The following is a 27862-nucleotide window of genomic DNA, read 5'->3' as shown; positions in this document are numbered from 1 at the left end:
AAAATGTACTACATAAATGTGCATGCCAGCGCAAAATGCTGGTCAATCTGACAGACTTTTATAAATTCAGCAATGCACATGTGACTTAACTACACTGGCGTTATGCAGACCTTAAGAGCAAATATGATTGTTGGAAAATTCACACCGGATATGCACATTTACATTTGATAGCCAGACACTTGTCATGTCAAAGGAGCAATAGAAAACAGTCCAGTCATGACAAAATGGCGAGCGGAGTTGGAAGTGAGTATTGCTCTCTATATTTCCATCATACACATGCATGCACGGCGTCTGTCCTGCATTGTGCGGAGGGCAGATTGTAATTGATGCATGTCAAGCGCGTGCATAATGGATTCAGCGGTGCGCGTGCATGTTGCGGGATTCGACACGCAGAAGTCATGATTACAGTGTGACGCTCAGTGGCCGAATCACTGACACTTTACAGAAACGACACATTTAAGACTTGCTTTCGTGAGCACATCACATTTCCCATCTTTCAGAGGAATGTGAGATGCCGATAATGTGTCGATCATCTAAAACGGCATCATTATTAGATGTCAAACTGCCCACCCACTGTTGTATAATGCGTCTCACAGCGCAGCACAGAGATGTGTTTGAATGCTGTTTACACTTGAAATGTGTTCTTCTCTTTATATTCTGTCTCTTTATTCTTTGGACAGAACATAAATTGCTGTTGGGCCCAACAGAGCCATGGTCAGTTAGGGAAAAGCTGTGCCTCGCCTCATCTGTCATGAAGAGTGGAGACCAAAACTGGTGATTTTTTTATTTTTATACATGTATATCATTGCGTAAATCTAGTGGTTCTCAACCTTTTTGATTCCAAGGCTCCTATTGTCTAATACAATATTCAAAGGCCCCATTACTTTTCCAGTTGTTTGTGATTTTTATTATTTAGTTATTTATTTATTTATTTTTTTGAGCTTGGCATAACTAGAAAAATGTAAATTCAGTATAAATAAATATTACATATAAGAAATGTCTTTATTTTTAGTTGTTTTGGCTCATTTTAGTGCTTGCTTTGTTCCAAATGTATTAATAATTATGTTTAATTTATGTATAATTTAAAGTCATTTATAGTATGTAAGATATTTTGTTTACAAAGCTCATATGGTATTTTCCTAATAAAAGAAATAATTGCATAATGTGTTTTTTTTTTCATTCCAAAATATTACGTGAGACTTAAATAAGCACCAGCAAGAAACTTTTATTCACTACCGATACAATTTTTTAGAGATATATAATTAGAAATATGTAAATTACTTCAACTTTAACTTGTTTATTTCCATCAATTGAGAACCACTGCTTTAATGTCAGTAAAGCAAATCTGGCTATTCTCATATCAGCCTAATTTTACAGTCATGTGTTTTGTACATGGGTGTTGTTCCAGGGTGTCTGTGAGCCGAGCCATTAAGCCATTTGCAGAACCTGGACGCCCTCCTGACTGGTTCTCTCAAAAGGTATTAGGAGAGCAGTAGAATAATCCAACAACATGGAAAACTTTAAGGAATAGTTCACCCAAAAATTAAAATTTGCTGACAATTTACTCTCAGGCCATTCAAGATTGTTTCTTCACTGGAACAGATTTGGAAAAATGTAGCATTACATCATTTGCTCACTAACAGATCCTTTAAAGTGAATGGGTGCCGTCAGAATGAGAGTCCAAACAGCTGATAAAAACATCAATCCACACGAATCCGGTCTATCAGTTAGCATCTTGTTAAGTGGAAAGCTGTGTGTTTGTAAGAAACAAGTCCTCCATCCATAATATTGCTTTTGCAAAAAAGAAAAAAACATTTTGAAGTATGCTGCCCTTGAATACAATGAAAGTGGATGGACACTCTGCTTGTTGAGCCCCAAAATGGACAAAAAAGCTACAAAAGTAGACCATAAAACTCATGCAGTGTATTCCAAGTCTTCCAATGCTTAATGCTTTGTCATTTTGGGTGAACTATCCCTTTAAGGATTAATTAATTAAACATTATATGATATATAATTCTAAAACACTATTTTCAATTTCAATTTAGGTGAGCTTTCTCTTTCTCTTTCTCTCTCTCTTTCTTCACAGCATTGTGCATCACAATACTCTGAGCTCCTGGAGACAACTGAGGCCCCAAAGTGAGTCCACTTTCTGTTCACTTGCCTTCCAACATCCACTTTGTTTCTGACAGCACTTAATGGTGCACTTTTATGTGTGCACGTTCTCAGGAGAAAGCGAGGTGAAAAAGGGGAGGTGGTTGAGACGGTGGAAGACGTTATTGTTCGCAGGTTGACAGCAGAGAGAATAGAGGAGCTGAAGCGATTGATCAAGGACACACAAGAGAAGCACAGGTACCAGATGTTCACATGCTTACTTTGACCAACAGCTGCCTTCTGCTGACTGTAACTCTGTTACTGAGTCCCTCTAGGAAACTGAAGAGAGAAACTGAGCTCATCCAGGCAGGACATCTGGACTCTAAACTTGAGGAGCTATGGGAGGAAATTGTACGGTAAGAATCACTGAACCATGTATATCCATCGTCAACTCATTATGTTCCTCACATAAAGCTATCATATGCAAATCATATCAATATAGCGCATGGTCATATATTTGTATACTATTGTAGTATTTATTAATATTTTGAGTTTTTATTTTGATATTTTGAGTTTTCATTTTACTTTTAGTTTAGTTTGTTATGTGCCTTTTTAATTCTATTTAGCTTTAATTGATTTTTATTTCTGAAATGAATTTATTTTTCAATTTTTTAGGTTTTATAGTTTTTCATCTAATATTTATATATTTGATTTTATTTCAGCTTTATTTCAATTATTGAATTTTAATAGTTCTTGTTAACAGTATGCAGCAATGCAACAAAAAGAAGCTGAGTAATTAATAATCACAGAATTTTCATTTTGGTGAACTATCCTTTTGAGATTGTAAGTGAATGTTTGTCAGTTTAGTGATTTAAATTCTGTATGTCCATTAGGAGCAGAAAACATGAGGAAGAGGAAGCTGAAGTGAAAAGAAAGGCCACAGATGCAGCGTACCAGGGTATATAAAGAAAGCCCACAAAGTGATGTGATCTGAGATTCTATATGACCAAAAAACGTTATTCATAAATGTAGTTTCAGTTAATCATAAATGCTTAATAGTAAGAGCTGTTGATCTTTTCTTTTCAGCCAGGCAGGCAGTGAAGAACACTCCTAAACGTGTGGCCAGTGTGACAGTGCGCTCCCCCACTGGGGCCTGCTCTCCGAGCCTGGATTTTCCTACTGGAGACCCATCTGAAGATCCTAGCACAACTGTGTGTTTCTTTGTTTGGAATTTTTCGATTTTGATTCTTCAATCTGAATTTGTCATTTATTTTAATAATCATCCCTCCCCGGTGCAGGGGGCAGGATCAACAGTGTTTGTGCCCCTGACGGAGCTGCCAGGTCCTGGAGTGGTAGAGGCGAGTTTGGGGTCACTGCTGGATGAATCCACACAGAAGAAGCTTTTGGGTCAGAAAATCACGCCGCCTCCCTCTCCTCTCCTGTCAGAACTGCTGAAGAAAGGCAGTCTTCTGCCCACCAGCCCCAGACTGGTCAGAATTCACAAAGTTCTACACATTGTGTCTTTATAAAAACTGTAAAATATATTTTGGCTAATTTAAAGGGGTCATATGATGTTGCTAGAAAGAAGATTATTTTGTGTATTTGGCGTAATGCAATGTGTTTATGCGGTTTAAGGTTCAAAAAACACATTATTTTCCACATAATATACATTATTGTTTTTCCTCTATGCCCCGCCTTTCTGAAACGTGTTGATTTTTACAAAGCTCATCGTTTTGAAAAGCGAGGTGTGCTCTGATTGGCCAGCTATTCAGTGAGTTGTGATTGGCCGAATGCCTCAAGTGTGTGACAGAAATGTTACGCCCCCAACGAGAGAAAACCAATAAAACCCATTACAAACGAGGCATTTGTTGCATCCGGTGGGGACATAATTAATGATTATAATGACTTATACTGTCTTTTTATGCGTTGCATTGCGTATCGTGCTGCGTAAACACAAAACCATGTCTGCATTTGTGATTAGAGAAACGACAAACAATAAGCTCTGCTCTACACTGCTCTTTACTCGCGTTTGAATTGTCAGTGGCAAATTCATTAAATATGAAAACGTACTTACAGGTTGTGAGTCAGAAGTGCCAGACTATCCTTGCAAAGTTGGAATTTACCCCACTTTATAGAAACAGACACCGGCATTGTAGGCTACTCTCCCAGGTTCAGGAAACAGTCTTCCGTAAAATGCGCTGCACACACTTGAATATTTGGGTTGAGCTGTTCTGGAACAGTGCTGTAAATACAACTTAACCACTGATTTCTAGTTGTGTCCTCTTTTGGAAGACCAAAAAAGGAGTTTCGCTTTCACAACGAAACAGCGTCTCCACAACATGGCGGCGGCAGCAGTACTACAGCAAGAATCAAAGTTATGCCTTCTTTCTTTGCGTGAACATTTGGACGGCGTTATGCAAACCTTCCCACACAGTGACGTAGACATGTGGGGGCGTGTTTAAACGAGGCGTTTAAGAAGGCCGTGGACAAATCTTAACTTTTATAAAGAATATCTCTTTGTGTCTGAAACTATAGTCTTTGCAACTTTCAGGATCTTATCTATTCACAAACAGCTTGTAACACGCCGGAGAGAAAGGAAAACTTGAAATTGCATCATATGACCCTTTTTAAATAATACTTTTAGCTACCATTATAATGCTTTGAGTGAAGAGGATGCAAAAAAATAATTATTTTGGTTTGGGTGAAGATTACCATATTGGTATTTATTATTTAAGACTCAAAAAAATTAAAAAATACAGTAAAAACTTATATTGTGAAATATTATTACAATTTAAATAGCTGTTTTCAATTTTAATATATAAAATAAAGTGCATTTTCAGCTTTTCATCATTACTCCAGTCTTCAGTGTCACATGATCCTTCAGAAATCATTCTAATATGTTGATTTGCTGCTCAAGAAACATTTCTTATAATTATCCATCATGAAATTGTTCTTCTATTTTTGTGAAAACCGTGAGACATTTTTTTGATTCTAAAAAAACCCTCAAAATACCAGGGAATGTCAAAAGTGTTATTTTCAGGTATGAAAAAACATGAAAATTAATAAAATATTAAAAGATCATGAAAAAAAAAACATATTTCTATAATCAGTATAAATTAATATAAATTATTTATTTGGCTCTTTGTGAGAGCAATTGCTATAAAAACATTTTAAAAGTCCTTTTCCACAATGACTGGAAAAGTCATGAAGTGTGGAAACCCTGTAGAAGTGATACAGAGTGGTTTTGTTTTCAGTGTGGACACACAAATTTCTTGTCACTAGAAATGTCTTATATCATGCCTGTTTATGACTGTTGGATTCTTTGTATTTTTTTGAGTCAAATCTAAAGCAATCTAAAGAAAATCCTTATTGCAGGCAGTTGAGGGAGAATCTCCATCTAGTCAACTTACAGGGAGTCACGATAATCAGATGATGACTTCTTCGCTCCCTGCCTCTCAGGCAGCGACAGGTATGAATTCACACATACTTGTTTGTACAGCGAATCTAGCAATGTCACAGTTTAGCATCTGAGCAGTAGAAGCGAAGTGACAAATTCTGTATCATCAAGATCTTTGTGTTTTCTGTCTTTGTGTATTAGAGTCATAATATGGGTATCTCTTGCAGCTTAATGCCTAGCCCGCTCTTTCTGTGCACCATGTGTGTGTTTGTGTGTGTGTGTGGGTACGTCGTGCCACACTTGTGTTTGTACGCATGTGTCTCAGGTGCTCCCACACTGTCTCGTCTGCTGGAAGCTGGCCGCGCCCAATTTCCGTCTCAGCTGAGCTCATTGGCCACTGCAGACTCCGCCCTCAGCGCTGCCTCCTCTGCAGTGGACACCGCTGCCCCACTCGGCACAGGTCTCTAGACTGTAGACACTGTCTTATCCTTCTCCCATCTTTAGATCATAACTGATGTGTTAACTATTTTGTACCCTTGCTCAGCTGTCTCTTGTTTGTTTGGTTTGTCTAAAGTGGGTTTGATATGTGTCTAATACTTTAAACAGGAGGTGATGGAGCCCCCATGGCTTCAGTGGATAATAAGGAGGCAGTTTTAGGGGAAGAGGACCTGGTGACTGTGTCCTATATGGCAGAGGAGCTGGACTTAGAGACAGTTGGGGACATTATAGCCATTATTGAAGAGAAGGTAAATCAGACATGCACTTTTATCATACTTTTTTTAAAATTATTAAATGTATTTTCTTGATGTCCACTTACATTTTTTTTTGTGCCAGTGTTCTATTTTTTAATATACGATATTTAATATTTCATGTTATTTGGTAAAAATACAACAAAATTAGTAATATTGTGAAATATTATTACGATTAAAAAATATATATTATAATATATTTAAAAATGTCATTTATTCCTACAGCTTTTACTGTCAAAATTTAATGCATCCTTGCTGAATGTAAGTAGTTAAAAATACTGACTGAACTTTTGAACTATATGTGCAGTTATTTATTTATTTTAAAATGTTCATAATAATGTTTATAGATATATTATGGTATTTATGTATATTAAATTAAATGATTAAATGATTTATGTTTAGTCGTGGCCTAGTGGTTAGAGAGTTTGATTCCTAACACTAAGGTTGTGGGTTCGAGTCTTGGGTCGGCAATACCACGACTGAGGTGCCCTTGAGCAAGGCACTGAACCCCCACATGCTCCTCGGGCGCTGCAGCATAAATGGCTGCAGATTGCTCCGGGTGTGTGTTCACACAATGTGTGTGTGTGTTCACTACTGTGTGTGCACTTTGGATGGGTTAAATGCAGAGCACGACTTCTGAGTATGAGTTACCGTACTTGGCTGTATGTCATGTCACTTTCACTTTAAAGAAAAGGAAATAAAAATAGTAGCTCAGTAGTGAGGAGGAGCTAGGCTTTCAAGAACAACATTATGGATAACTACTTTGAGGTACAATATCTACCATTTGAACACAAGGAAAACAGTATACTGAGTAGAATGATATAAATAAAATGTCAAAGCGGATCAAACTAGTTGATATTACAGAAATACATGATTGTCCATTAAACCATTACCACTCAAATCTTTCCATCTGTCTGATGTTTCTTGCATAGTCCAAGCAAAAAATAAAAAAAATAATTTTTGTGTTGACGAATGTTGGGGTGATTGGTGTGGCGATGGATTGTGCGGTGGTGGTGTGGGATCTGTTTTTTTTTTGTGTGAAGGGGTGGGTAACTGTCAGGTACCTGGGAGCCCGACCCATTCAGGCCCATTGGCCCTGAGCCCTCCAGCACTTCAGAGGTATTAGACCCACATTCCCTGCATCTGTTAGAGGGGAAGCGAGAGGGTCCTGACATGTGTGGATGCAGCAGTAGCGGCGCACAGGGGTACACAACACCCTCCACCACTGTCCCCTCTTTTCCTCAAGACCCTACTCAAGAGCACACTGTCGAGGCCCAGGATGGGGGGCCAGAATCACTGCATGCTGTGATCAAAAGTGAGACTGATGAATGGACACAGTCTCAATCAGGTACTCCATGTTTTGCATTTACACCAGGGCAAATTAGTTGAATGGGTTGACAGTGGTGAAAGTGAACATTGTACACTACTGTTCAAAAGTTTAGGATGAGTACATTTTGTTTTTAATTAATACTTTTATTCAGGGATGTAGATTTCTATTCTAAATAAAAATCTTTTTAACTTGTTATTCATCAAATAATCCATGAAAAATTATTATTATTAAAAAACTTTAATAATAACAATATTTTTTTAGCACTTAATCAGCATATATTAGAATGATATCATGTGACACTGAGGACCAGAGTAATGGCTGCTGAAAATTCTACTTTTACATTTTAAAAAATATTGTAATAGAAACCATTTATTTTGAATTTTAATAATATTTCACAATACAAAAATACTGTTTTAAAAAATATATATTATTGATCAAATACATGCTTGGTGCTCATAAATGACTTCTTTCAAAAACATTTGAAAATTTTTACCCCAACTTTTGAATGGTAGTGTATACTTCAATACACCTCTTCTGTAATGAACATGTTTTTAATTTCTATTTTTGGGAATAAAGTCAAAAATATATACTTGTCCAAATGAAAAAAAATGAAAATGAAAAAACAAAATCAAGTTATGAAATTCTTGCAAAAAAAAACCTTAGTTTGGCATAGACTTTTATGAGTATTTCTTAGTGGTAAAACAGTTTTGTTAAAATGTTCAAGATAAAACATAAAACATGAAAGTTTTAAGACAAGACAATGATAGTTTAGTTTGTATAATGGCAAGTGTCCCAAAAATCATATTTATATTTATAATATTTGTAAAAAGATATATTATATAAATATATATAATATATATTGTATAAAAAGAATATATATATATCTATATATATATATACACCTTAAAAGTGTATTTAAAACATTTTGTAATCTAATGACAGGAAGTTTACATTCAAGTCATTAAATTGAAATCTTTTTTAACCTATATGAAACCAACAAGAATACAAAGAGTACATTTCTAAGAACATGAATTTTTGTAAAATATTATTCCTTTTCTTTATTTTGGACACTCTTATGTCACTGACCCTGGTTGCATGTGATAATACGTTAACTTGAACCCTAGTTTGCACACACCCCCTGGAAACACGATTTTGGCAGCAACTCACAGATGTTCTGTTCTCTTCCAGATACACGGTCAGAAGATGACCCAGTGATAAAACAGCACTCAAAGGTGTGGTGATGCTGTGACTGTGTGCATACGCTAACACATAATGTACCACCCACGAGTACATATAGGCCCGGAAACCATTAACTCTGCCCTTTTTAGTATTTTTTTACACTCCTCGTTAACAGGAAGTGAAAGAGGAGGAGGAGGCCGTGAGTGATGCGGAGGAGGGCAGTGTGTCGGAGATGAAAGCCGGATTAGAAGGGGATGAAGTCGAGGATTGTGGGGGAGAAGAGGATGGAGACGGAGTTTATCTCTCAGAGCCTGAGGGGGAAACAGAGTTGGATCCTCCGGCCAGCGAGAGCGAGGACGGCTACAGCATGCGCACGGCATCCTCTTCTGTACAGCTCCACACAACTGCAGACTCCATTCCCAGCAGCCCTGCCTCCTCACAGTTGTATGTGCCAAAACTACACATAATTAAGGAACGTTTACACTTAGTCTGATTGTAAATAGTTCTGCTGATTATATTTTAAAACTATTTAAAGGAATAGTTCACCCAAAATGAAAATCTGCTGAAAATCTACTCTCAGGCCATCCAAGATGTTGATGAGTTCGTTTCATCATTGGAACATAATTGGAGAAATTTAGCGTTCCATCACTTGCTCACCAATGGGATCCTCTGCAGTGAATGGGTGCCGTCAGAATGAGAGTCCAAACAGCTGATAAAAACATTACAATAATCTTCAAGTTATCCACACGATTCCAGCCCATCAGTTAACATATTGTTAAGCGAAAAGCTGCGTGTTAATAAGAAACTAATCCATCAAAGCATTTTAACGTTAAACCATTGCTTCTGGCCAAAATACGAGTCCAAAATCCATAATAATGCTTCCTCCAGTGAGAAAAAAAGTCCATGTCCTGTTTTCCTCTCACATCAAAATCTACTGACATATTTGTTTAGAACTATTTAGAACTGTTTTCGCATATAAATGGTGCTTGATCTGTGCATATTTCTCTCCCAAATCAGACTAGACAACTTTTTCATTGGAGGAAGCAATATTATGGATTGATGGCTCATGTTTTAGCTGGAAGCAACAATTTGAAGATTAAAATGCTTAATAATTGATTTGTTTATTACAAACACGCAGCTTTTTTTTCACAATACGTTAACTGATGGACTGGATTTATGTGGATTGCTTGTGGATTACTGTGATGTTTTTTTATCAGCTGTTTGGACTCTCATTCTGACGGCACCCATTCACTGCAGTGCATCCGTTAATGAACAAGTGATGTGATGCTAAATTTTTATAATTATTTTCTGATGATGTGTTAAGTTCATCTACATCTTGGATGGCCTGAGGGAGAGTAAATTTTCATGAGTGAGTGAACAATTCCTTTAATACTTTTTGTGTAATTTAGTCACATCGGACTTGGTGTAAACAGACTCAAATTATTCAACATGCTATTATTACATAATGTTCTCATTTTTATCCTCCTCAGCTCTATCTGCAGTGAAGATCAAGAAGCAATTCAGGCTCAGAAGATCTGGAAGAAAGCCATTATGTTGGTGTGGCGAGCAGCAGCCAATCACAGGTGAGTCTTCATTACTCTGTACCAAACCCCGCCCCCTTTTATCAAAAATGCCTCGGTTCTGTGCAGCCAGAATGATTAAACTGAATGGTCATTTTAAACAGGTATGCAAATGTCTTCCTGCAACCAGTGACGGATGACATCGCCCCTGGTTACCACATTATTGTGCACAGGTGAGAGCGAAGTGTTGATGGTAAATTCAAAGGGTTTGTAATGAGGAATCCAATTGTCCTTGACACTTTTGGGTTCTTAGGCCAATGGATCTGTCCACCATCAAGAAGAACATTGAGAACGGGCTGATCCGCACCACAGCTGAGTTCCAGCGCGACATCATGCTGATGTTCCAGAATGCAGTGATGTACAACAGCTCGGACCATGATGTGTTCCACATGGCCGTGGAGATGCAGAGGGATGTTTTGGAGCAGATCCAGCAGTTTCTGGTGACACAGTTGATCATGCAGACCTCGGAATCAGGCATCAGTGCCAAGAGCCTGCGTGGGAGAGACGCCATCTGCAAACAGGACCCCAATGACAAGGTGGGATGCTTGTATTATATGCCATAGCATTTTACACTTTTGCACATTTCATCAGAATATTCTGGATAACTAATGTTAGTTCATTGAAACAGGATATGTATATGTAACATCGCTGTTTTTTTTGTAGTTAATATAGTAGCTTTTTTATCATTAGTGGGGATTCTTAGATGATGGTGGTTTATTATTTTATGTGAGGAGAGAGAGACTGCTGAGTGATATGAAAGACATTACATTAGATGTCTAAATTTGGTCAGTCCAGTTGAGTCGCACCTTCTGCAGATCATTGGACTGATATAATACAGTCAAGTTTTACAAACATTTATGAAACCAGATTCAGATCTTTCTTTTCTTGCCTTTTTCAATGCAACATCCACCTATAAACTGCTTTTGCATTTGAATGTGTATTCGACCTTTGTCTTCTCACAGGACTGTGTTCCCATGGCCTCTCCTGCATTCCTTCTTTCTCTCTTTGTAAGTATCCTGTCTGCTTCTTTTACCCCTTATCAACGCTGTTTTTTACAGATATTTTGAAGTACGTTGATCACTAACAATTGCTGGTAGCCATTAACTTTCATAGTAAGAAAAAAATACTATGAAAGTGAATGCTACCAGCAACTGTTTGGTTATCAACATTCTTTACAATATCTTCTTTTATGCTGAACAGAAGAAGAATTTTCATTTTGGGGTGAAGTTAAAGCCTGTCGTTTTTTTGAGAAATCACCTTTTTGTTAACTGGAGACTACTGGCAATTTTTTATATACCATAATTGTCAGATTTTATGCTCTGTTTAACATATATTTAAAAGTGATCTGGAAAAGCTGCTGTAAAAAATTGTGACCCCAAAAGTGACTTGCTTTAAAGGGATACTCCACCCCAAAATGAAAATTTTGTCATTAATCACTTACCCCCATGTCGTTCCAAACCCGTAAGAGCTTCGTTCGTCTTCGAAAGACAATTTAAGATATTTTGGATGAAAACCGGGAGGCCTGTGACTGTCCCATAGACTGCCAAGTAAATAACAGTGTCAAGGTCCATAAAAGGTATGAAAGTTGTCATCAGAATACTCCATCTGTCATCAGACGTGCAATCTGGGTTATATGAAGCGATGGGAACACTTTTTCTAAGAGAAGAAAACAAAAATAACTTTATTCAACAGTTTCTTTGTCAGCAGTCTCCTCTGTGTCTCTCCATATTACCGTATGCTGTGTATGTTCTTCTGTATCATCCGCGCAACAAGGATGCACTGCTTTCTTTCAAATCAAAGCTAAATACACATAGAAACAGCGCATCCTTGTGGCGCGGATGATACAGAAGCGCAAATGCAGCATACGGTGATATGGAGAGACACAGAGGAGATAGACACAGACAGTCTCAAGCCTCCCGGTATCATCCAAAAGATCTTAAATTGTGTTCTGAAGACGAACGAAGCTTTTACGGGTTTGGAACGACATGGGGGTAAGTGATTAATGACAAAATTTTCATTTTGGGGTGGTGTATCCCTTTAAAGTGACTTTGACTCATTCTCTCTCTGCAGGACGGGGGCACCAGGGGGCGACGCTGCGCTATAGAAGCAGACCTAAAGATGAAGAAATGAGCAGCCAGTGGGTGGATTCCTCTGAAATGATAATAAGTGACTGAGTGATGAAGACAACATAGGACAGTCTGTCTGAACCATGTCTCTAACACGCTTAAACAGCAGAGTTCGTGAGGGTTTCACTGGAGTGTGGTGTTTGGGATTGGACAACGATGGGACTGTCTGAAAACCTGTGCATATATGTCTGTGTGTATGTAATTTTGTGAGATGTGTTTTGTGTAGTGCTAAAGATTTGTTTTGTGTACGAATAGTGCCTTTATAGGTATTGGTGAATGACCGGTCGAAAGGACAAAAAATTTAAATTAAAATGCCTTCTTATGTAAGAACAATGTTACTGACATTTTATCCTGTTTTCACTCTCTGCCATGATGTTGTATTCTTGTGTCGTTCCAAACTAAATTACTTTTTTTTTTTTACTTAGATTTTAAATAATGTTCACACATGTAACAGGTGAGGACCAATGACTTTCAAGCAACAACAACAAAAAAAAAAGGTAAAAAAAAAGCATCACAAAAAAGAGATCATATGAATTTTGTGCTATATTCAAAGTCTTCTGAAGCCTTATGGTATAATGGTGTGAGGAACAGTGTAATGATAATGCAATAGCTGTATGGACAGATCTTTTCTTCCAGATTATGACATACATCTGAGTAAAACAGGTTATCAATAATGAAAACAAAATGTAGAGCAGGAACTTGGTTCAATGCATTGGTTGTTGACTGGATGGAGAAAGATGGGAATGCGAGCTTGTTGTTGATTGTAAGAAAAGGACTGGATTTAAGCAGATGATATGATCGAAGGAGTCTGATTGAGCTCTAATTCACCTAAAGATTTGGCAGAGACATTTTGATTTAAATGACGAGATCAAAAAACAAACTAAAACATGAAATAATATCAAATTTTTGTCATTATTTATTGAAAATCTTTGGTCACCATTGACCTTAAAGGGATACTCCATCCCAAAATGAAAATTTTGTCATTAATCACTTACCCCCATGTCGTTCCAAACCCGAAAAAGCTCAGTTTGTCCTCAGAACACAATTTAAGATATTTTGGATGAAAACCAGGAGGCTTGAGACTGTCCCATAGCTGCCAAATAAATAACAGTGTCAAGGTCCAGGAAAGTATGAAAAGCATCGTCAGAATAGTCCATCTGCCATCAGTGATTCAACCGCAACGTTATGAAGCGACGACAATACTTTTTGTACACGAAGAAAACAAAAATAACGACTTCATTCAATAATTCCTTTGTCAACAGTCTCCTCTGTGTCTCTCCATATCACCATATGCTCTTCTGTGTCATCCGCGCCACAAGGATGCGCTGTTTTATTTCAAATCAAAGCTAAATACACGTAGAAACAGCATGTTCTTGTGGCGCGGATGACACAGAAGAGCATACCAGAGAATGTCTAATATGGCGAGAAGTTTCACTCTCACTACACTTCCGGCTTCTGGTTGCAGTTCCACTCTGATTCCATATGAGGGTGCTCACAGGACGAGTGCAGAATGAATGGAGGTCAATGGCGGTATACCCCTCAAAATCCACTTTTCTCAGGATATAATTTTTTGTCTAGTAATTTGAATGTTGTATTCGAAAGGATATGCAAAGGAATTACACATTGCTGGGTGTTAGATGTTTTAGTCACTTATTTGCTTTAAAAAGTCTTTTAAAATGTCAATGACGTCATACGTTATACGTTCATTAGCAGAATGCTAGCGTGTTATGGGCAACAACAACTCGACCTGTAAGAAATCGAAACGGACATAAGTATGCGTTCATTCAACTTTCGACCTATAACGCATGTTGAACTTGCAAAATCTACAATCAGATCTGAGATTTCTCAACCGGCAATCTGGGTGAAAGGGACAAATTTAGCCGTCCAGCCCCATAGACTCCCATTCATTTTGCACTCATGGCGATCGCCCCCAGTGAAACTCTGGTGGAACTGCAACCAAAATTCGGTACAATAGGACTTAATAGGGAGGGGGAAGGCTCCTCCGTAGACGGGCTCTGAGAATACAGGCATATGGTGATAATGAGAGAACACAGATGAGGACCGTTGACAAAAAGAATATTGATAAAGTCGTTATTTTTGTTTTCTTTCTTCCGCTTTACAAAAATTTTCTTATCCTTCTTCATATAACCCAGATTTGCCTGTGGACTGTTTCCCATTCGGATGCCAAGTAAATAACAGGGTCAGATAGGTCCCTGTTTATAAAAGGTATGAAAGTTCATCAGAATTACTCCATCTGTTCAATCAGACGTGCAATGGGTTATATGAAGCGATATTGGGAACACTTTTCTAAGAGAAGAAAACAAAAATAACTTTATTCAACAGTTGTCTTTGTCAAAAGTCTCCTCTGTGTCTCTCTCATTATTGACCGTATGGTGTGATGTTCTTCTGTATCATCAGCGCAACAAGGATGCGCTACTTTCTTTCAAATCAAAGCTAAATACAAGTAAGAAAAGAACCCAGCGACCCTGTGGGCTTGGAGGATGAGTACAGAACGCGCAAAAAATGCTAGCATACGGTGATATGGCGAGCCGCAGCGGAGATAGACACAGACAGTCGCACGCCTCCGGGTCTCATCCACCGTTATCTCCATTTGTGTTTGCACGACGGACGAACGCCGCTTTTCCGGGTTGTGGAACGGCCATGGGGTCAAGTGATTAATGGTACAAAAATGTCATTTGGGGTGGTGTATGCCACTTTTACAGTGACTTTGGACCCTCCTTCTCTCTTCTGCAGGACGGGCGGGCACAAGGGGGGCGGCCGGCTGCGCTATAGAAGAACCGACCTCAAGATGAAAAAGAAATGCGCAGCCAGTGGGTGGATTGTCCTCTTGAACTACCACGTGATTTGAGTGGTGCAGCCATCTCAGGGACACAGACCAGTTCAGTGTGTCTGAACCATGTCGATAAATCACGCTTACAACATGCAGAGGTCGTGAGGGTTCACTGGCGCCCTGTGGTGTAGGATTGGACAACGATGGGATCTAGTTCTGAAAACCTGTGCATATATGTCTGTGTGTATGTAATTTTGTGAGAATGATTTTGTGTTCGTGCTAATCGATTTGTTTTGTGTACGATGCGAGTGCCTTTCTAGTGTATGGTGCTATATGCCAGTTTTTTGTCTTCTTATCGGTCGAACAGAGACAAACATTGCACCAGCCGCGAACAACCACATGGTTAAATTAAAAGGCCTTCTTATGTAAGAAACAGATGCTTACTGAGCATTTTAATCCTGTTTTCACTCTCTGCTCATGATGTTTGTATTTCTCGTGAGTCGTGTTCCAAACTAAATTACTTTTTTTTTATCCTAAGATTTTAAATAATGAGTTCACACATTGGTAATCAGGTGAGGGCCACAAGGACTTTCCTAGCCGGCCGCATGACAACAAAGACAAAAAAAGAAGTGTAAGAATAAAAAACTATCAGGAAAAAAGAAGACATATGAATTTTGTGTCTATATCAAAGTCTTGCTGAAGGCCTTATGGTATAAGGTGGTGTGACGGAACAGGGTAGTAATGAGTAATGCAATAGCGGTCATGGCACCAGATCATTTGTCTTCCAGATTATGACCTTCCATCTGAGTTCGCAAAACCTGGTGTCTCAATAATGAAAACAAAATGTAGAGCAGGAACTTGGTTCAATGCATTGGTTGTTGGACTGATGGAGAGAAAGATGGGAATGCGATGGCTTGTTGTTGATTGTAAGAAAAGGACTGGGATTGTAAAGCAGATGATATGGGATCGATATGGAGTCTGATTGAGCTCGAATTTCACCTAAAGATTTGGCAGAGGACCATTTGATTTAAAATGACGCGTATCAAAAAAAAAACTAAAACCATGATAAATCATCATCAAATTTTTGTCATTATTTATTGAAAATGTCTTGGGTCACTCATGACCTTAAAGGGGATACTTCCATCCCAAAATGACTAATTGTTTTGTGTCATTAATCACTTATCCCCATGTCGTTCCAAACCCGAAAAAGCTTCGAGTTTGTCCTCAGAACACAATTTAAGATATTTTTGATGAGTTGAGATAAACCAGGAAGGCTTGAGACTGGTACCATGAGCTGCCAAATAAATAACAGTGTCAAGGTCCAGGAAAGTAGGAAAAGCATCGTCAGAATAGGTCCATCTCGACATTCAGTGTGATTCAACCGCACCGTTGTATGAAGCGACCGACAAGATACTTTATTGTACACGAAGAAAACAATAACTAACGACTTCATTCAATATGTTCCTTTGGTCAACAGTCTCCTCTGTGTCTCTCTCCATAGCACCATATGCTCTTCTGTGTCATCCGCGCCCCCAGAATGCGCTGTTTTATTTCAAATCAAAGCTAAATACACGTAGGAGAAACAGCATGTTCTTGTGGCTGCGGATGACACAGAAGAGTATACCAGAGAATGTCTTAAGATATGGTGTTGCGAGAAGTTTCACTCTCACTACACTTCCGGCTTTCTGGTTGCAGTTGCCACTCTGATTCCATAGGAAGGGTGCTCACAGGGACGAGTTGCAGAATGAATGGAGGGTCAATGGCTGTATACCCCTCAAAATCCACTTTTCTCAGGATATAATTTTTTGTCTAGTAATGTGAATGTTGTATTCGAAAGGATATGCAAAAGGAATTACACATTGCTGGGTGTTTAGATTTTTTAGTCACTTATTTGCTTTAAAAAGTCGTCTTTTAAAATTGGTTGTCAATGACGTCATACGTTTATACGTCATTAGCAGAATGCTAGCGTGTTATGGGCAACAACAACTCAACCTGTAAAGAAATCGAAAGGACATAAGTATTTCGTTCATTTCAACTTTCGACCTATAACCCATGTTGAACTTGCAAAACCTACAATCAGATCTGAGATTTCTCAACGGCAATTTGTGTGAAAGGGACAAATTTTTAGCCGTCCAGCCCCATAGACTCCCATTCATTTTGCACTCATGGCGATCGCCCCCAGTGAAACTCTGGTGGAACTGCAACCAAAATTCGGTACAATAGGACTTAATAGGGAGTGGGAAGGCTCTCCGTAGACGGGCTCTGAGCATACAGCATATGGTGATAATGAGAGACACAGAGGAGACCGTTGACAAAAGAATTATTGAATAAAGTCGTTATTTTTGTTTTCTTCGCTTACAAAAATGTTCTTATCTCTTCATATAACCCAGATTGCACATCTGATTGCAGATGTATTATTCTGATGACGACTTTCATACCTTTTATGGACCTTGACAGTGTTATTTATTTGGCAGTCTATGGGACAGTCACAAGCCTCCAGGTTTTCATCCAAAATTTCTTAAATTGTGTTCCGAGGACAAATGGAGCTTTTACGGGTTTGGAACGACATGGGGGTAAGTGATTAATGACAAAATTTTAATTTTGGGATGGTGTATCCCTTTAACTGTATGGAAATGATTTATCAAATTTTTGAATTAATTATTGCTTTTATGCAATAAAAAGAGCTGTAAAATTACAACTATAATTTATGATACTGACATGATCACCTCTTCCTGACAATTTCTTTTGGTCAATACTTAATGAATTCAGCATATAAGCATACAACTTGTGAGAATCACAGACCACAGAGAAACCATGTTTGATTAATGTTTTATTTAAGCAGCACAAAAACACACTCAATCCAAACAAAAACTTCCAGCAGTTTTTGGACTGCATGGAAACAAGATCAGAATACCACCACTGGCACAAACTCTCTACGTCACATCCAACACTCTATTTCATCCCAAATGAGTGGACGCTTCCTGTAGCACTTCAGAACATCCTAGCCTTCATGCTCAAATTTGTGCTAAAGATATATAGTATGTTATTATATATAGAACATAGTGTTCAGTGACAAGAGTTAAAACATTAATTGTAGTTCAAAACAGATGCTCAGTAACGGTTATTTGCCTAGTTATAATTATTGAAAATAAACTTTGCCAGTAACACCTTTGAACACTAACAAGGCAGGGAGAATGCATGGATGGATGCATGCAATAACATGAGAACTTAAGACAAATAAAGTGCCAAAATATAAATCAAACACTGCAGATTAATAAATCAGAGGTAATGGCATTTAGCATTTCTGTCAGTGCACTAAACATTTTTACCTTCTTCACACAAAAAAAAAAAATAAAAAATAAATGAGCATTTTAAATAATAGTTGAGAGGTAATGTTTTTATGTTTATTTGTTAGTGCACTGTAACAAAGGACTGAAAAACTATTTAAATTTAATGCACATAAGTTTTTTTTTTCTTGCTACGTCTAGAGAGCTTTGAAAAGCTGTAGTGGTTTATATCCCTGTATTTGAGAACCATTTGTTTCCAAAAACAAAAAAGTAGCTTTCTATTAAAAGTTGTTGATGAATGTAATTCACAGCACAAATTCAGAAATTAAATATGTTATGGAATAAGTTAAATTCCTATTAACAAATAAGCTTAAATGCAACTAATAAACAACAATCACTAGCTTTAATCCTGTTGGCCAGCCTGGAGTTGGTGCTCCTTAATGTAAGAAAAAAAAATACCAGGCGCTCGCATGAGTTACCCACAGTTGTGCATCGCAGCTGAATCAGATGAGCCAAAGGCCATCAGACTTCACCCCATTCATGGATGCTCTTCAGAAAATCAGCTTGGGTTCCTTCATTAACACATCTCTTCCTTTCTCCTTCCCAAAAAGATGACCCACCCGAGTAAATTGAAATATATAACCAATTCTAAAAGCTCTTTGATTAAGCTGACCATGCTGTCTTGGAGGGCGTTTATGACTAATTCTAATATCTGTTTGATTATGAAGAGGTTGATGTCTGGGAGGGCATCCAGCTTCATGGTCTCTGCCTTCTGCTTCAGCCGCTCGTCTCGGTACAGCTGGCCCAGATTAGCTAGTTCAGATCCTGAAAAGAAACAACAGCTTTAGTAATACAGGAGTTTATGTTCATAACCTAATGGATGAAAAGGCATCATACTCTGCTGCTTCTCTTTCCAGCAGCTGGTCTGTAGGTGGTCAATATAGTCGTTCTCAATAGTCTTCTCCAGCTCGTCCAGAGCAGCACCACGGTATTCTTTCTCAAAACTCTTATCCACATAGTATGGCACACCCATGTGCTGGGTTTCTCTGGACACCACCAACCCCATGGACCTGTGAGAGACAGTATATGTCAGGTCTTTTCTTCTAAAGCGGATGTTTTGAACCATGTGTCATGGTTGACTTACGGTTTGTAGAAGAGGCTGTAGGGGGGGTTGGTGGCCATCAGCTGAGTGAATACAGATATCAGAATGAGCACTAGCACCGGCAGCAGCTGCAGCAGAGCTGTGAAGTTGTTCTACATGAAGAGAAACGGGAACAAGTATTGTTCATTTTATAGCATTTTACTTGATAGGAGAGTATAGCAGTGACATGAAGCAAAGTGGGTGAGAGAGAGGGGGGCCGGATTGGGAAAGGTCCACGAGCCAGGAGTCAAACTCAGGACGCCGAGTTATATATCGGCGCACTGGCCAAAAGGCTATCGGTGCCAACCATGTCGTTAAAATTCTGAACAAAAATGTATTTCTGTTCTTATATCAAAGAACAAGGGCTCACTAAAAGGAATAAATTTTATTTAAAATTTTAAATATTATCATTACACAAATATATAAAAAAACTGTTTATTAATATTTGAAAAACTTCTGTCTGCCAACAAGAAATTCTACCATGCAGATGACCTCATTACACCACATAACATTCAATGTCATGTGGATCAACTAAATCAACTAAAAAACAAAAAAATAAATAAAACATTTTTGGAATCAACTAAATGTTATTTTAAATTTAAATTTTTTTTTTAATGTCATAAGTCATTAAACTAGCTAGTTTTTCTAAACCATATGAAACCAACTTGAATACAAAGTAGAGGTCGACTGATATGGGTTTTCCTCTGGCTGATGCCTATGCCAATATTTAGAAATCAGGGCAGCTGATTGGCGATATATGATGCCGATTTTTTTTTCCCCCTTCATATAATAAAACAGAGTTTGAGTAAATGTTTATTGCAGGGTACAAGATAGTGATAGAAGTAGTAGCCTAATTCATAGTAATTACACCTTTTATATAATAGATCTGATTTTTGTTTTTTGTTTATTGCAGGTGACAGACACCAGTGTTTCCCCACAGACTTGCAAATGCAAACTCATTCTGTGCCAGCAGGAGGCGCTATTGGAGCGGGAGATATAGCGGTTTCCCCGGTAACAGCTGTAAACAAATAAGCTCTGTACTCACAAACTCTACTTTATCAAGCATTACAGGACAAAATTATATATAAATGACATTTAAGATTTTCTGATAATCAGTCGACCTCTAATACAAAAAGTACATTTCTAACGACATAGTATGTGTTTTTTTAACCTTTAACCCTATTTTTAACCCTTATTTGCTTAGTCTTCTATTAGCTCATAACTAGATTCCTCACCTATATGATCAAGATCTTCTCACCTGACTGTGGCTCTCCTCCACCTCTTCTTCCCGTCTCTCATATGTACGCCGTCTGCGGGGCTGGTAATAATGAGCGTAAGAAGCTCCTCGGTTGGTGTATACGTGGATGTTGCCTGCATGAGGATAAGAGTTGTTTGTTTTTTTAAATACGTGACCAAAATATTTAGCTTGCATTGGATTCATTACTGGAACAGAGAAATGTGATGGACACATTAATGCAAATTAATGAAAACGATTTCTATAGCTGTAATGCTTTTAACAGAGGTTCAGACCTGTAGGAAACCTGCCCCCGAAGAAGATGTTAAAGAGCTCCTCTGGAGAGATGTCAGCCTCAAAGTCTCTGCTGAAGGTGCGGTGGTGTCCATACGTATGAGTAGGCTGGGCTGAAGTATGACTGGATGTCTCTCCAGGGCCCTGGTCCCCACACTGATCATATTGCTGCCTTTTCTCTGGGTTACTGAGCACTGCATATGCATTGCCTATAGCTGAATAGAGAAAAAGAGCAGAGAAACCCAAATATTAAAGTTCAGTATGAACTATATATACATTATTCTAAATATAAATATAAACGTTGGGGAAAGTAAGAAGTCTCTTATTATCTGATTAAACGAATGCAGTAAAAACAGAAACATTGTAAACTTTGATTACAATTTAAATGTTTTCTATTTGAATTTTAAAATGTAATTTATTCCTGTGATGGCAAGCTACATTTTCAGCATCATTACTCCAGTTTTCAGTGTCACATGATCCTTCAGAAATCATCTTATATGCCAATTTGGTGCTCAACAAACATTTTTTTATTATCAATGCTGAAAACTGTTTTTGTGGATTTTTTTTTTTCATAATTCTTTGATAAATGGAGACATCAAAACAACAGCTTTTATTTACAGTAGAATTTTTTTGTACCAATCTAAAAGTATTTTGTGATCACTTTAATACATCCTTATTGAATAAAGTGTTCATTTTCTTTAAAACCAACCCAAACTTTTTAGCACCAGCAGTGGTCATAATGGTCATATGAGAGTCATAGTGGTCATATTAGATACCTTTAAAAGCATCAGTCGCTCCAGGGGCGCAGTTCTTATCCGGGTGGAAGCGTAGCGCCAGCTTCCTATAGGCTTTCTTCAGGTCGTCATCACTAGCATCCTTTGGCACCCCCAGAATCTCATAGAAGTCTCTGCATCTCTTTATCCTGCACAGGTTTAGGCAGAAGATAAACAAACAATGACTGATTTCTCATTTTTGGGTGACTACTCCTGTCAGTACCTGAGCACTCCTTGCCGCTGCTCCTCCGTGTAGCTCTTCTTGTCGTCGCTGGACCCCTCTGCTCTCTCTTGACTACTGGGTCGCCGATGTGGAGCCGGGCCATCGTCTTCAGAGCTTCTCCAGGATGGTGGAGGTGTGTAGGTACGCTCCTCTTCAGGGGGAGTGCCGCCATTCTTCACAATTGCATCAATCAGTACTAATAATAGAAATCAGATAGAAATTTTAAATTGATTGTAATGACATTTCTTTTAGCAATAACAGTAAATTATACATAATTGCATGCAACTAACCCTAAACCAAACCTAAACCCTATGTACATGTTGTTATTACTCAATGTTTATGTTGTTTTTAAAAAATATTTATTTAATAGTGTAATAAAGTTTTGTAAAATAAAAACTAACATCATGTATTAGTATCAAGTTTTTTTTTTCTGCTGGTCCCCCATTTCTATTAACAGGATTTCTGCAAGTTTTATGAAGGTGGATTTAAGACTTTTTAAATAGCTTTTTACGATCAATTAAAGAAAATTTAAGGACCAAATTGAAGGGAACACTATACATCAACATGTTCTCTAAATGTAAGTTTCTAAGGAGAACACAATGAGTTACATAAGCACCACTTCAGAGTTTGAAAATAGAACTTCTAACCAATCTCCATTGCTTTTTAATTAATTTTACACAAACACACAGCTAGAATATGGAAACAACTTTCATTGTACCTTCTGAACACACAGCACGAAAGTGATGTTCTTCATCAGAATTTGTTGTTTCAGTGCAAATGTTAAAAAATTCTTAAATTAAAATATATGCAAAAATGAACTGCATGTATAATTAAAAAAAGAACAAATATCTTGTGCACAATTATTTACTGGTTTCATACGTTTGATATTTGTTGTTGTTTGTTATTGTTATTTAATTTGGTTTAATTTGTTTAAATTTAGACTTCTATATACAAAATTCATTTTGCATCTCAAGTAAAAGTATCTTGATTAAAGAATGTTTAGATACTTGTATTGTAAAACAAAACAAAGATATAGACATAGGTAATATTTTGCAGTCTATGCAACATTTCATGCCATAACTTGAATTTAATACATTCTGCTCTAGTCTCAAACCTCTTTAAGGCCTTAATTTGTGGAAACGCAAATCAAGAGTTTTTAAGACCCTCAGAAATGTTAAAAAAATGTTTTGGGTCCCACTGATTTCTACTGTATTTTGGCCAGACAATGGAAGTCAGTGGTTACTAACATTCTTCGGAACCACATGAGGGTAAATGATGACAAGTTTTTCATTTTAGATGAACTGTTCCTTTAAAAAAACTGCGAAAAGCTGAATTATACAGCTTATCATACAAGTTCTTTATTTCTTTCTCAAGACTGAATTCCAACAGGACGTGTTTCGCAAGATCATTCTCCACTGAGAGGCACCACAGCTTTCAAAACGTCGTATGTCAGATCTTTTCAACCACTGGGAGACTCAAACCCACCGCTGACCAGGGGACAGATTATATAACGCACAGCAACCAGACGCTGCACTTTCTATTTCAGGGCACTGACCAAACACACCTGATTTGTCAATCAAAGCATAACAGCATGATACAAACCTCTGGCCCGGGTGCTCGGGTAGATCTTCTGCGCCTCGTACAGCAGCTGCAAGGCTTTCTCTTTGCGACCTGAGCGCAAACACAGCTTGGCTTTCTCTATCAGCCTGTCAGACTCCTCTCGGTCCATCCCAAACGGTGACATTTCCAGCAATGACACCTCCTCAAACCCGCGTGAAATGACGAGAGTGCACGAACTGAAGCAAGATTGAAATGACGTGACTAAGAACTAACAGAAGTAAAATAATCAAAACAAAGAGTTTTGGATTGTAATAGTGCGCTATGCTAATGAAACCACAACAATTTAACTTCCGATGTCAGACATCTTCTTTTTAACGCGACTTAGTCGGATATGAATTTATTATCAAAAAAATTCATGTTTGACCTTCTATATTAGATTTGGCTTCGTCATTGTAAAATGTGCGAGAAAGACAGAAATGCAATACTGCTTGTAACCTCCTCCATCGCTAAACGGAAGCGGAAGCGCATGTTGCGTTGGACTACAACTCAAACAGCCAATTAGAAGGCGACATGCCTTGCCGTAAATGGCATGGTGGCAATACCATGAAAATCCTAAACTGGCACTCGGGGATAATGAGTGATGCTGCAGTGGGTGTTCATCGAGTTGTGGGTGTTATTTGTTAGCTTTTCCTCGCATACACTGACCACAGTGACACTGTTCGTTTAGATTAGAATTATTTCAAACGAACTCATAAAACAACTCACCTCGCTAGGGTTTCATATGTACGTACAGCACATACAACAACACAAACAAACTACTGAATGTCGGCTGTTAAGGGATGCACATCATTTTCAAGATGAAAGCGCTGCCTGTCGTCCTCTTGTGGCTGTGACAAGGAGTTTTTGTCCTCCAACATCATATCTTTGTACACATTATGATAAGAGTCAACTATGAAGGTAGCTCAACAGGATTTTTCATTAATATCAGGTGAGATCAAGTGAAACGTGTATTAATACACACATTAAATCACACAATTATATAACAGTGGTATGATACTGTAGTATGATGTCTTTTAAGCTTTCACCATTTCAAGTATTGTTGAACTGGTCCAGAAATTTGAATGTATCATACAGTGGCCTCAAAAAAAAAAAAAAATATATATATATTTTTGTATATTTTAGCCACATTTAAAATGCATGTCATTGCATTAGCTAAATTATCAAATCGGCAAACAAATTCTAGAGATTTTCTCAGAACTACTCAGAATATGTCAAGTCAAGATCACAAGATCAAATTTGTTAAATTTCTGGCCAATGCAGCTGAGGTTACAATTTATTATATTACAGTGTAATAATAATGATAATGATAATAATAATAATAAGAAGAACGATGAGTATTATTATTATTATTGAATTTACACCACAATAATTAATTAATATGTAGGGTAAATAAAAATAATTTAATAAAAATATACTGAATGTAATAATAATAAATAATAATATCAATATTATTATTAAAGGAGAGAGAGGAGAGAACGAGACAAGATGAAGAAGAAGAAGAAGAGGTTTCGGCGGATATTTGTCTCATCCCAAATTCACCAGAGCTCAGGATGAGCAGGTGGAGCAGGGTGAGGTGCAGGACACTGACGAGGCCCCATCCAGGAGATGTACTGATGGTAAAAGACAAGGTCTCTCTGATCATCAAAACGTCTCCTAATCATTTAATCACAATGTAAACATCACAGTCACACATTGTAAAAATGCAGATCAGTTACTTGATAGAAAGCGAGTGTAACATTGAAGATAATCAGCAGACATCTCTCCATCTTTCTGCACAGAATGCTGCCGTTTTATCCGAGGCTGTCTGAAGAGTGACCCAGAGCAGAGGAAATCTGAAGGAGATGATCTTCCATGACTGGTTTAAGGTACCTAGTCAAAGACAAGCTAAAATGATTTTGAAGACATATTGATATTTTTGTTGTTGTTTATTTTTGGCTTTTTGGTGGTTTAGTTTGATTATCGGAATATGAACATTAGCTTCCTTATTTTACCTTTCAATACCTGCAGTAACTCATATAGTCAATCCTCATACACTGCATAAATAACAAGTTTATACCTTATGAAATATTTTTGTCTAATTTGTACAATCTGCATTTGTGTTTCAGGCCCCTCTGTAAGTCATGGAGGACAGGGTCAGCCTTGCGTCTGGATCCTTTCATGGCCCCAGTGTTTGCCATCACTGGTGTGATTCCTCCATTAATATATTACACCTGTGTGCCACATTAAAACACAGTGTTTGTGAAAATAAACACAAAATGTGCTGTTTTATCAGGAAAACAATGATCTGGACATTAATCTGGTTTACATTTACCACTTTACCAGTCAAGAGTGCCAGGTAAGTACAGAAGGTCAGATGTGCTGTATATAATTGTATTTTGCCATTTTCAAACTTTTCTAATGCCTGATGGAAATACCAATGTTTCAAGAACTATAATGTACAGCAGTGATTTGCAGTTCTGGACTCAAAGCACATTTTCTATGTCTCTCTTGGTTTATGAAGCTCTGACCTCAGAATAAGGTCATCAGGACAATGACACAAAACAAATATATCATCCCAAATGTGGCCTATACAGGAACACACACACATTTGTGTAGTTGGACTTTTGACTCAAAGCCTTACATTCCATATCTCACTTTACAAATACATTACATTACACATTAATCCACTCTTTTTTTTTTTAATCTGAAAAAGAATATCAACACAAAAGTGACATTTTATTTATCAATGAAGGATGTGTCATGTTTAATATATGAGAGCATGTCTGATATAGGAGATATTTTATATGCAGTGAGTGCACCAATGTATGTCATAAACATGATGTGTTATCTGTACACTGATCATCAGCTAGAGGCACATTAGTTCACATTCATTTAACATTATAAATATAGTATGCAGCCTCCAATCTCATGCACTATGAACTGAGTGAAATCACAGTCCATCATTGATGAACAGCAAGTCTCTGCAAAATTCTTGGTCTTCATTATCCACTATAGTGCTACGAACTGAAGACATCTGAGGAGAATCTGTATCTGCACAAAGAAGTGAAGTGAAGTCTTACAGAAGGACATTTACAGTTTCATATATTAGAATAAAATAAAATGGGATGCTTTTCTCTCGGTATCAGTCACAAAATCACTAAGGAAGGCATGTACTTACTGTTTTCTGTGTTTATAGTCCTCACAGAGACAAGAGTGATGCTCTCTTTCTCACAGTTGCTGGTCATGTTTTGATCAAAAATTTAGACAATTGTTTAATTGCCAACATTTCTGTTATCTAAATATAGTACATAATATTATAGTAAATGCATTTAATTTGTTTGGTTTTCTTATTTTCTGCTTCTTATTTTTTACATTTCCCATTAGTACAGTATATTAACGTCACTAACTTCATGCTTGTTTAATTTTCATATTTCATTTTTTCTTATTATATTATATTATTTTATTTTATATGTAAAACAGACAATGATGATAACCACACATGCACAGTCAAATCCTCACCTGTCAGACACCACAGAATCACAGCTTTTAATACCTTTATTATTATAAAAAAAAAAACATTAATTACTATATTGCAGTAATCTTGAAACTGACAGAATTAGAGAGAAACCCACTCTTGTGTTGTTTGATGTCTCTACACCGTCCCCTGAGGTTGATAGCAGTCACCAAGACCACCATGACAACAATTAAAATGAGTATAAGACTCATCACACCTGTAATTGCAGATAGGAAATATTTTAGCACTAGAAATAATTTGTATCATGAGATTTTATTGGTATAAAACCTACCAAAGGCGAGCGAAGTGAGGCCGCTGTCTGGTGCCTGTGAAGGTGTTGCCGTCACCTCTGACATGCTGATGTTTGAATTAGCAGTATTTAAAGTCTTTGGAGTAACACCCACTGCACACGGAGCAAACACGTGAAATAGTGTTTTAATGTATTCTTAAATGATAAATGCTTGACTGTACTGTACAGCATGACCAGTTTTTCAACATACACAAATGCTCAAAATGATCTTCAAATGACATTTTTTTCCATACATTTAAGATAT

The 27862-nt window shown here is 37.5% G+C and overlaps 3 protein-coding genes and 2 long non-coding RNA genes across 6 annotated transcripts; 3 read left to right on the top strand and 2 right to left on the bottom strand.

Moving 5' to 3' along the window:
* Nucleotides 1–45: 45 nt before the first annotated feature.
* On the top strand, nucleotides 46–10911 carry brd8a (bromodomain containing 8a). Its single transcript, XM_042711482.1, has 18 exons — nucleotides 46–243; nucleotides 681–774; nucleotides 1409–1478; nucleotides 2087–2136; nucleotides 2227–2349; nucleotides 2427–2507; nucleotides 2985–3049; nucleotides 3178–3302; nucleotides 3390–3581; nucleotides 5467–5560; nucleotides 5814–5948; nucleotides 6095–6279; nucleotides 7294–7585; nucleotides 8756–8799; nucleotides 8922–9190; nucleotides 10237–10329; nucleotides 10431–10499; nucleotides 10580–10911. The coding sequence occupies exons 1-18, from the start codon at nucleotides 225–227 to the stop codon at nucleotides 10887–10889; spliced, it is 2310 nt and encodes a 769-aa protein (XP_042567416.1). The 5' UTR covers nucleotides 46–224; the 3' UTR covers nucleotides 10890–10911.
* Nucleotides 10912–11085: 174 nt separating this feature from the next.
* On the top strand, nucleotides 11086–12790 carry LOC122134175. The gene is made up of 2 exons (XR_006153033.1): nucleotides 11086–11333; nucleotides 12397–12790. It is a non-coding gene; the product is annotated as an uncharacterized LOC122134175 (long non-coding RNA).
* Nucleotides 12791–16418: 3628 nt separating this feature from the next.
* dnajc18 (DnaJ (Hsp40) homolog, subfamily C, member 18) lies at nucleotides 16419–24067 on the bottom strand. Its single transcript, XM_042711481.1, has 10 exons — nucleotides 24037–24067; nucleotides 23798–24000; nucleotides 22196–22391; nucleotides 21976–22121; nucleotides 21202–21414; nucleotides 20930–21042; nucleotides 19675–19784; nucleotides 19428–19600; nucleotides 19204–19355; nucleotides 16419–16466 (listed from the first exon to the last, which is right to left on the bottom strand). Exons 2-10 carry the CDS (start codon nucleotides 23937–23939, stop codon nucleotides 16419–16421), a joined length of 1293 nt encoding a protein of 430 aa, XP_042567415.1. The 5' UTR covers nucleotides 23940–24000; nucleotides 24037–24067.
* Nucleotides 24068–24073: 6 nt separating this feature from the next.
* On the top strand, nucleotides 24074–26054 carry LOC109096642. Its single transcript, XR_002018959.2, has 4 exons — nucleotides 24074–24743; nucleotides 25276–25443; nucleotides 25594–25680; nucleotides 25921–26054. It is a non-coding gene; the product is annotated as an uncharacterized LOC109096642 (long non-coding RNA).
* Nucleotides 25438–27792, bottom strand: LOC109096638 (endothelial cell-specific chemotaxis regulator-like). Of its 2 annotated transcripts, none has more exons than XM_042711007.1 (5): nucleotides 27601–27792; nucleotides 27427–27525; nucleotides 27314–27347; nucleotides 26973–27040; nucleotides 25438–26845 (listed from the first exon to the last, which is right to left on the bottom strand). In XM_042711007.1, exons 1-5 carry the CDS (start codon nucleotides 27662–27664, stop codon nucleotides 26745–26747), a joined length of 366 nt encoding a protein of 121 aa, XP_042566941.1. In that variant the 5' UTR covers nucleotides 27665–27792; the 3' UTR covers nucleotides 25438–26744. The 2 variants fall into 2 exon arrangements, with proteins under 2 accessions (XP_042566941.1, XP_042566940.1); XM_042711006.1 differs by having other exon boundaries at nucleotides 26502–26845; nucleotides 26973–27043; nucleotides 27601–27789.
* Between the last annotated feature and the right edge of the window lie 70 nt (nucleotides 27793–27862).

This window comes from Cyprinus carpio, chromosome A21 (genome assembly GCF_018340385.1).
Source record: "Cyprinus carpio isolate SPL01 chromosome A21, ASM1834038v1, whole genome shotgun sequence".
Taxonomy (NCBI): domain Eukaryota; kingdom Metazoa; phylum Chordata; class Actinopteri; order Cypriniformes; family Cyprinidae; genus Cyprinus; species Cyprinus carpio.
This window is presented reverse-complemented; position numbering and strand designations above follow the sequence as displayed.